General features: G+C 36.9%; 3 protein-coding genes across 4 annotated transcripts; 2 read left to right on the top strand and 1 right to left on the bottom strand.

The window, feature by feature from the left end:
- The first annotated feature begins 42 nt into the window (after nucleotides 1-42).
- On the top strand, nucleotides 43-2,375 carry LOC124176938 (peroxisomal membrane protein PEX14). Its single transcript, XM_046558840.1, has 4 exons — nucleotides 43-622; nucleotides 842-1,168; nucleotides 1,405-1,640; nucleotides 1,748-2,375. Exons 1-4 carry the CDS (start codon nucleotides 575-577, stop codon nucleotides 1,917-1,919), a joined length of 783 nt encoding a protein of 260 aa, XP_046414796.1. The 5' UTR covers nucleotides 43-574; the 3' UTR covers nucleotides 1,920-2,375.
- LOC124176939 (CTD nuclear envelope phosphatase 1 homolog) lies at nucleotides 2,106-6,094 on the bottom strand. Of its 2 annotated transcripts, none has more exons than XM_046558842.1 (5): nucleotides 5,311-6,094; nucleotides 4,586-4,652; nucleotides 4,281-4,482; nucleotides 3,975-4,192; nucleotides 2,106-3,731 (listed from the first exon to the last, which is right to left on the bottom strand). In XM_046558842.1, the coding sequence occupies exons 1-5, from the start codon at nucleotides 5,398-5,400 to the stop codon at nucleotides 3,586-3,588; spliced, it is 723 nt and encodes a 240-aa protein (XP_046414798.1). In that variant the 5' UTR covers nucleotides 5,401-6,094; the 3' UTR covers nucleotides 2,106-3,585. The 2 variants fall into 2 exon arrangements, with proteins under 2 accessions (XP_046414798.1, XP_046414797.1); XM_046558841.1 differs by having other exon boundaries at nucleotides 5,302-6,092.
- A 595-nt stretch (nucleotides 6,095-6,689) lies between these two features.
- LOC124176934 (mRNA-decapping enzyme 1A) lies at nucleotides 6,690-9,636 on the top strand. The gene is made up of 4 exons (XM_046558832.1): nucleotides 6,690-7,073; nucleotides 7,310-7,721; nucleotides 8,333-8,821; nucleotides 9,095-9,636. Exons 1-4 carry the CDS (start codon nucleotides 6,865-6,867, stop codon nucleotides 9,320-9,322), a joined length of 1,338 nt encoding a protein of 445 aa, XP_046414788.1. The 5' UTR covers nucleotides 6,690-6,864; the 3' UTR covers nucleotides 9,323-9,636.
- Nucleotides 9,637-9,770: the final 134 nt, after the last annotated feature.

Here is a 9,770-nt window from a genome sequence, read left to right as displayed (position 1 = left end):
TTGAAGTCAACGTTGAATACGATATACCTATATGGGAATTACTATTATAAGTGTATTGGGCTGAAAGAAAACAAGATATCTCAACACGTCTTTATCTACGACATTGCTCATTTATTTGTTTTTAACTTGGAAAACATTGGTAAACAAAGGAAATGAAAATATTTCACAACTGATAAGGTGCGCGTAATATTGGGAGATCTAGAAGCATAGAAGAGAGACTATCTCTTGCCGAGTATTTCCGATTGCCTTTACTGATCATAATTTCATTATTTGAAAGAGTCAGCGATTTGTTTATAGTTTCTTGTATTTTCGGGATTGTTTTTAACCTTGACCGTGTTAATCTCATACTGACCAAAGAATTTTTGATGCATCCGTATACCCATACTATTGTGTATCAGTGGATAATAGTATAAATCGTGCGCTTGCGTGGAATAGACTGCGCTTTTTCTGTTGTGTTCATTTTGCAGTGAACGAAAAATCACATCTAATTACCGTAATACATACTTATTAGAATCTGTTGCATGAGTATGAAGCTACGTTTATCGGCTAGCAAAAGTGAGTTATAATCGACGCGATGGCCATTGAGGAAAGTAATAATAGCGTATCATTGCGGGATGAGCTCGTAAGTACTTTTCGCTACTTTAGGTTAGAATATCCGGGATTTTATTTCACATTCGAAACAATTTAATTAAGCATGATGACGACACATTTATTCAATTAATGAAAACACACAAGCACCACTCGATTACCTTTATAAATTCACCAACACTTCGCTTTACAGCTGTTCTTCAAATTTTTAAAACTAAATTACTAGCTGCTTCTCTCTTTCATCTCAATCTAGGTCAGGACTGCTGTAAAATTTTTACAAAATCCCAAGGTAGTTCCGAGTCCCTTAAAACAGAAACAGGAATTTCTCCGAAGAAAAGGTCTCTCGGAAAATGAAATTATTAAAGCATGTGAAATCGCTGGGGGGGACCAAATTGTCACAGAAGTTTCGTTTACTCCTAATCAAAAAGAGTTCACAGTTGTTCCTATGAATCATGGTCACAGCTACCCAAATTACCAACTACAATCGTATCGTCAAACAACATTTCAAAGAGTCAAAGAAATTCTAAATACCGTTGCTCTGTTTGGAACTGCAACTTATTGTATATATTGGTTCTACAAGGTGAGATTCCGCTCCTTATGCTGTATAGAATTTTATATGTACTATGTTAGTTTCGAGATTCTATTGAAGATATAAAAATTGCCAAGGTTCTACCTAAAAGGCTCAAATGGAAATGGTAGTAATTCTGTTTCAATTAAATGAACCTGCAACAATTTAACCTTATCATTTCTTCGAGTTACAAGATCCATTATACTATTTAAAAGAATTATCCTAATTGACTTTCAATTGTATTTTAGAAATTCATAGAGCCTTATTTATTTGGACGCAAGAATCGCAAAACTGTGGAAGAATCTGTAACGGACTTAGACAAAACTATTAAAACCTCATTGAGAGAAATGAAAGACTCCATTTCCAAGGTAGAGATAGACGTCAGTAAACTGACGGAAAACCACTCCATCGATCCTAGCATACCACAGCTCGTTCAAGACTTGAAACAGGACTTAGCCAGTCTCAAGGGTCTACTGCTATCAAGGTACAGCAATGTCTATTTTGTAGAGTAAATAGTGATTTAGTTTTGTCTGAATTTGTTTTGTTCGTAAGTTGTGAATAATATCGGAATTACATTTTCTTTACCAATAGGAAACAATTTCCGAGTGTACCGGCTTCCATTCCAACTTGGCAGCTAGCAACGTCGACAGTAAGAGAGAAAACAGGCGATAGAGAAGATCTGGATGATGCAGGGAGTGGTAGCAGCACCAACAACTCCGATAGTTCTTTGGAGATGATAAGAGAAGATCCTCCAAAAAATTGATTCAGCGTTAACCGAACTTGTGATTTTATTTCATTTGTAGATTTGCTGTACATGCCAATCATGTGGATATCCTAATGTGTATAAATTTCGATCGATACAAGGACAGCCAATATAAGTTATGCTAACGAGTACGGATCACTACAATAAGCTGTTGAAACTCAGATGAATATCTTTTTTCTATAAGGAACAAGTTTAGATAATTTCTCAATTTCTCCAATAATTGAATGAAAATTGTTAATCAGGAGGCAACTGCTGAGTCTCAAATACAATGTTTCATTACATCAATTCTTTTACAATTATGGTAGACTTTTTTACACGCATTATTATGGATGTTGGTACGATCATTGTTTTGTACATATAAGAAAAGTGTTTCATTGTTACGCAGGTTTATTGTTAGTATATTACTCATACAATTCAGTCATACGATAAATTGCCAAATATACGAATAAAAACAGATCGAATCATTGTTGTTTATTCAAGAAAAACAGCCGACATACGATTCGGCACACGTTTGTATATGACTTATTTAAATACCCAGTTATTTTGTCACTATGATCAAGAATTTATTATTAATAATAATATATAATTAATAATCATAAATCTATATATATTATCCACGTAGATATATATATACACGTGTATATATATATATGTATATTTATAGCTCATGTATATCACTATAATATTATCTCACGTATACCACAAACGCACGCGACATTCGCAAACCGACAGATGCACGGCCATCCTTACTAACATACACACTTTGCGCTCTAATATGTACAAACCATGCAATAATAATGATGTTTAGGGTTATTAGAAGATAAGCGGGCAAAATATAGAGCTATGTTCTCATCAATTCTTTTCCATGCCACATACAATGTATGTCCTGTTAATTTTAAATTACGTGTACATGGATCGTTCGAGCGAATTACGATTCGATAATTAATCAACGGCGACCCTAATGAGTTGAATAAAAAATTATAACAAAGAAAGATATTTCTGTTGCTTCATAATGTTTATTATTACTGTTTGTCTGATTCTTCATAATCACTTCAGGTATAATCGGTATACCGCTGCCTCACTGATACAGTGAGCGTACAGCTAGATATCTTCTAGTACACATTTCCTAGTTATTCTAGGGCAGCTAATAGAATTCGTTATTGCAGTGTGGTTACTTGAATAATTATTCGGATCATCATTGCCTGCTACATACGTCGAATGGCGTAAAATATTTACTAAAAATATCAGTTTGCTGAGTGGAATTGAAAAGAGGATTAGTAATGATGACGATAATAAAATAAAAAGCTAATAGAAATTACGGTTTATCGTGCATTTACAGACCCTGATATTTTGTTTTCATTTTTCACGTGTCAAAGGTCAAAGGCGAATATGACATAAAAGCAGAAAAAAAATGATACCCTACATAACTTATTGTGCTGACGTAGGTGATGGCTAACAGTAGCTTGCTGTGTGCACTTTCTATCGGCGCTACTGATAAGCACAGAAAGTGGAGAGAGTCTAAGGCAAAACTTTGTCATCTTATTTCATGGGTAGCGCTTAAACGTTCCTATTATTAATTATTAATAATAATTCTACCCTAGACACACTAGACTGTTAGCGGTTTGAACTCTAATCTATTCTATGGGTTTTACTGGCAGGGGCTATGCTACCATGTATGATGTAAATGTAAGTTTCTAGAGAGTACAGAGCGGACGTCCTGTGTAAACCGTAAGGCATCCAACACTGGAAGTAAACTGAGTAGCGCTGTGTCGCCGGCATCACTAAACCAAGACTTTATCGGTATTGCATTATCTGTAATTTAAACGTCAAAAATTGATTAATCAAGTATACAATCTGCGGATTGCATAAACCATGCAAGAGTGACTCTGCTACAAAAAAAAAAGCCAATTAAAAATAGAAAGACTTATTTCTATAAAGAATATTGTTCTGGAGTAATACATGTCGTCCAAAGTGATAACGGGTTATAACATTTTCGCAATTCAGTAGGTATAATAAACACCACTATAAATAATATTCTAAAAATTTATAGCTTACGTGGATAAGCTCGGTAGGCGCCAGGACTATTGTCTAAAATGAAAACAGATGCTAAGTCTGAGCAAATAGCAGCCAAATCTTTAGTGTAAGATCCCATTTCTGGAGTGCAGTGCTGTCTATAATATCTCCGTCTTAGAATCCCTCTGTTGTTGTCTAGTTTGTCAGCAACTGCTGCTCCATAAATTTCCATTGAAGCTGTGAATACTACCAGCTCGTACCTGGATCATATTGAACATATATACATTACTTCAATTTGTCGGTGCCAACGACAATTTTGAAATATTGAATAAAATTTAAGCAACTTACCACTGACTAACAATGTCCAAGAAAAAATCTACGTGTGGCCTTTTATGGACAAAAAATCTGACTGGATGACGATCTATGGTGACTTTGAGGACAAAATCTGGCGGTGTGCCTGGCCTGACAGTCGGTCTTGCAACACCGTCATGGTGCGAATGAATTAGTGTCTCGTCTAAGTCCAAAACTAGGACTTTTCTCTTAACTATACCTGTAGACGGTGAAAGAACATAATTTGTTTTGGTAAAATAGAAACAACCGTTATTGATGTTCATTTTAAATTTGATACTTTTTTTAATAATTACATTACTTACTGAGTCGGTGCCTAGATAAAGGAGACAACGGAAAAATTTCATATTTTACTGGTTGCATCTGGGAAACCTGAAAATAATTTTTTTTTAGTCAACGCTTTTTAATTTGCTTCAAAGCAGCTACAACCTTATTGTGTCCAATGAATGCCACAGTATGTACTGTACAAAATTGTGCACTAGTCAAATCTTGTTGTCAGAATTCATCAATCAACATATTCAGCGATCAAGATATTATTCAAGATAATGTAACTCCAAAGATCTATTCTATATACATTATCAACACATATACCTATACATTACTGTAATATCTGCATAGTATACATGGCTGAATTCATACAACACATTAATATTAGATTAAATTTCTTTTATCTCCTTTTGACTTTTCTATCAAATGTGATGTGAGAGGGAAAAAGTTTATGTAATAATCTCATGAAATCGAAAGTAAAGGAGTGGGAATAAATGAGAAAAAAAAGAAGAAAACAGGGGAAGGAACTTGAAATTAACAGTTTGACAAGGTTGCAATAATGCAAGGAACGTTACATCGATATGTGATGACATGAGGCTTGTTGAGAAATATATGATTTCAGTCACATTTTTCATTGAAATAAGAGTGCATATGTCGAGAATTGTAGATCGTCGATCGGTTTCGGGAGAATAAGGTTGTATGGGCCGCGCTCGCGCACGATTCGCCTTAGCTTAGGTGCGCTACACCTACTTACGGCTCTAACCTGCTTCTTTAGGAGAAAGCAGACGCAGGTCCATACCCGGGAGGCCATCAGGAGGAACGCTCTCATCCCCATTTGCAATTGCTTCAGCATGTCTTTAGTATGAACAACCTAAACTCAAAATTATACACTCGATACCTAGAAGTCTGTTTCTTTACCCCTTCACACGGTTTCAATCGCGGTGTTACACAAGCCCTCTCGTAAACAAACGATGATATCTTTGTTACGATACATATATGCAATATTTACACACGATCGTACGATACCCAATTTTATTAATCACATTTTCGCATCCTTGATTATGTTACTACTAACTATTCGACACTGTTTCAAGATTATTAACTGCTATAATCTTATCACACACACCATGCAGTGGCCGCCATCTTTCGCACATCGACCCAATTTAATCGTGCGCACGAACTATGCGCGTTTTCTGTCAAAACGAATATCACACTTTTCAGTTTACGAATTCGGCACGCTATGCACTTATTTTTTATTGCATGTTCTTCTCTTTCGGATAGATCGTAAAATTATTAGTCATTTAGTTATACATGTTAGGTTTTATGAACGCAGGCATTTTTCTATGAAAATGTGATATGTTTGGTATACCCCGCGGGCACTGTCGGACACAGCGGGCAACAGCCGCCGGATTGTCACAATTTCTGTTTCCACGTTTTCTGGTTCGTGAAATTATACAAGCTGGTGATTCTAGGGTGATTCCGAATCTCGAAGTATCGAGGCGCCCACTCTCGTGGATTTCTGTAGAAGTAGTTTAGACATGCAGTGCATGTAACTACTAACAGTCGAGTTCTGTAGTGCCGGCAAAAAATTCACACGCTCGCGTTTTTCATGTCCGAGGTCTCCCATTTCGTAGCGCCCTCTGAGACGAAATAAGTTTTAGAATAAGTGTCGTGGTTGCCGGATAGTAATTGCATATCGTTAAGCGAACAATACTTTGTTGTATTTAGGCATTTAGTAACACCAAATCTGTCGATAATGCAAAGCATATTTATCATAGCGAAGTGTCACTGTACGGTTCGAAACTGAACAAATCACAGACATTGACAAATGATATTATTGCAGTGTGAACAAACAATTGACCAGATTAGTAAGTTCAAAATTAATTGCAAAAGATTATCTACAATCTACTGCTTAATCTCCATCGAATTGCTGAATCTGGGTATGCGCACTGGATCGAAAATTTCAAACCAATCACGTCAACGGCTAATATTTTAATAAAAAACAAGGTTTGTAATTCCATCTTATTTTTAATTATTTTTCGTATATATTTGCGAACCTATCCGGTACCGCCAATGCCATTGCGTGTTCTTGAAACAACACGCGGCAGTTGCTTAGAGATCAGTGTGATGTTTTACGAACGCCGTACTAAAATTCAGTATGGCATCCAACCGAGAAGCAGCTGCTTGCGTTGTTTCAAAATATTGCGAGATTGCGGGAACGCTGTAGTTCGTGCTTCGTATCTTTGTGCTTTTAAGTACGTCGTTGTGTCTTTTATTGGAGCTTATTAGCCGGTCGATTAGCCGGTCTTCGAGCACGATGGCCGATTTGACAGAGTTGAAAATGAATGTTGCTGCATTGAAACGCGTCGACCCGTACGTTAAGGATATTCTCGAGACTGCGACCCATGTAGCCCTGTACACATTCAATGCCGAGAACAACGAGTGGGAAAAAACCGACGTCGAGGGTGCCTTGTTCGTATATTCACGAAACGGGGAACCCTACAACAGTGTGTTGATCATGAATCGGTAAAAACGCTAACATTAAGCATCGCAATCATTCAGAAATCGTTTCTGACTGACAAAAAAAAATTAGCGGCAAAATATTGAGACCTAAATTTTCTCCTTCGTATTACGAGGACGTGTTTTTTGAACATGTCCCACACATTGTCCCAAAACGCTTCTACTTTTAACGAAAGATATTTGTTTTTTGTCTTCAATTTTCAAAACTTACCACCCTACTATAAAATTTTTCATTCTTGCAGGCTGAATACCAATAATTTGATGGAACCTGTAACGCAAGGGCTCGACTTACAGCTGCAGGAGCCTTTTCTTTTATATAGAAATTCAAGCTGCAATATATTTGGAATCTGGTTTTACGAAAAGGAAGAATGCGTTCGCATTGCGGCTATGCTTAACAAACTTGTTAAGGATTCTGAGCAGATGCGAAAATCTACTAATAAGGTTAAGACTAAGAAAAATTCAGGGCCAAGTGTGAACAGTGTCGATATATTCAGCATGCTGAGTAAGGCCCAAGAAGACTTCAACACTAACAGAGGAGGGCCAAAATCTCCAGGGAATAACTTATTGTTGGAAAACATGACAGGTCCTTTATCAGCACCTCTCGGACCTGATGTTCCTTCGCAAAGCGTTATGGACTTCTTTGCCAAGGCTAAGGTAAACCTTAGGGCTGTGCGGGTATCATAATTCTTCGGATCAGGTCGGAAAAAAACTGTTAGTATTGGGTTGGGTGCCCGAAATTTTCAGCATTCCCAGAAATCTGTAAATTCTCAAAAACTTTAGAATTACCACTAATCCGGGAATTCCCAAAAACTCTGGGATTCACGAAAATATCAGTTTAGTCAAAATTTTTGGGATTCCCGGATCTTCCGATGAACGTTGAGACACTTTTTACTGAAAATATTGATTTCATATAATTATAATATTTACTATTAGTATTTATTTAATATTTAATCGATACTGTGAGTATTAAGTGAGTTAGGTTACCCGCGTCTCGGGCATCTCAAATATTTCTGGCTTTACAAAGATTACGGGTTTCCCAAAAATTTTAGATTTCCCGACACTTCCGGGATCTCTAAAAAACCTGACCTGATACAAACCCATCCCGAACCTGAACTTTTTCCCTGAGATTTTGGGAAAATGCACAGCCCTAGTAAACACATTACAATATTGGGGACTAACAATGATTTTAATACTTAGATCAAGTTTACACTGGTGGACAGAAAGTGGGAAATATCACATCATCACGCCTTTTTCTCAACAATTAGGTAAACCCCGGCCAATTCAAGGCGGGTGATCAACCTCCAACAGGCAACCCTGGTCCTACAGGACCTGTAACACCAGAGACTAAGCCATTGTTGGCTCGTCTGATGTCAAATCCAGCCGCACATACTCTTGAACATATTGAAAAACAACAACGATCTACAACGCCCCAGCCAGGACCTCCATCTCATTCTCAATCTCAGTCAGCGTCAACTATTCAGCCAAACAACGTATCAGGAAATATAGTGAACAGATCTAAAAGGCGAAATCGCATAACTACGACCAATCTCGAATCTGGGGGTACAACTGTATCAACAGCTGTACCACGAGAACAGCCACCATTGACAAATGCCAATTCAACTGATACAAATAGTACTTCAGGGTTTCTCAGGATACAGTCTCCGACTAACACCACATTAAATAATCATCAACAATCATCCATTCCTAACGCAAATTCACTTGCGTCCTTATTTGCCCATGCTACTGGACCTACGGTTAGTAAATAGAGCTTCTCAGCCAATTCGAAACATAACACGAAAATTGTGGGATTCTTAAAATCTGAAAAGTTATATATATCCAATTACGTAAAACTTTGTAATTCTATGTCATCGGATATTACTGGCAAAACTTGAATAATATAAAATTCCAAAATTTGTCTACAAACCATATACTTAGCAGTGCTTTATGTAACAGGAGACGATATTTGTGTGCTGAATTTTGTTGATGCAGAGGTATCAAATGATTACATTGCATGATATTTCTTGCAGGCATCTGTAGAATCGTCGAGCTGTTCAGCAGTCGGTTCTGGCCCAGCATTGATGCCACCTGTTATGTTTGCTGCCCCTAGTCCCCCAGATCCATTGACAAGACCGGTTGAGCCACTGACAAGGAATCAGTTATTGCAGGCTTTTAATTACCTTCTGAGGAGCGATCCAGACTTTGTCAACAAACTTCACGAGGCTTACGTGAAATCTTTTGGTGAGATACTATCTTAGGTTCATTATTCGGACCACATTTAACCAGAATCGTCATGCAGGATGTGATGGACGGTTATATTATACACCGACTGATCGATAGAACTAAACTAAAACTATTCCTACAACACACATGTGTGTAATAATTGATGGGAATTGGTATGTAATGTTCGAAATTCGTGATTTTGACAAAACTCTCGAGTGAGTTTTAAGTTGAGAGTGAAAAGGTAATGATTAAAAAAAAAAAAAATACGAAAAAAGTTAAATATGAAGTAAATAATTGCAAGAAAAAACCCTGGACAGTATTTTTGTAAGACAAAATATTTTCTTTGAGATGTTGCACCATGCAAGAAAGTTTTCTTGTCAAGTATTGCAGTTTTGTCTGTGTTTTTGCGGATCTCGCTGCGCAGTATAAAACTACTACAAGGTTGTTGCGACAATTTATGAAAGCCTTGTAAAGCTATATAAT

This window comes from Neodiprion fabricii, chromosome 2, assembly GCF_021155785.1.
Source record: "Neodiprion fabricii isolate iyNeoFabr1 chromosome 2, iyNeoFabr1.1, whole genome shotgun sequence".
Lineage (NCBI taxonomy): Eukaryota > Metazoa > Arthropoda > Insecta > Hymenoptera > Diprionidae > Neodiprion > Neodiprion fabricii.
Note: the sequence above shows the minus strand (reverse complement) of the source record. Positions and strands in the feature narration are given on the sequence as shown.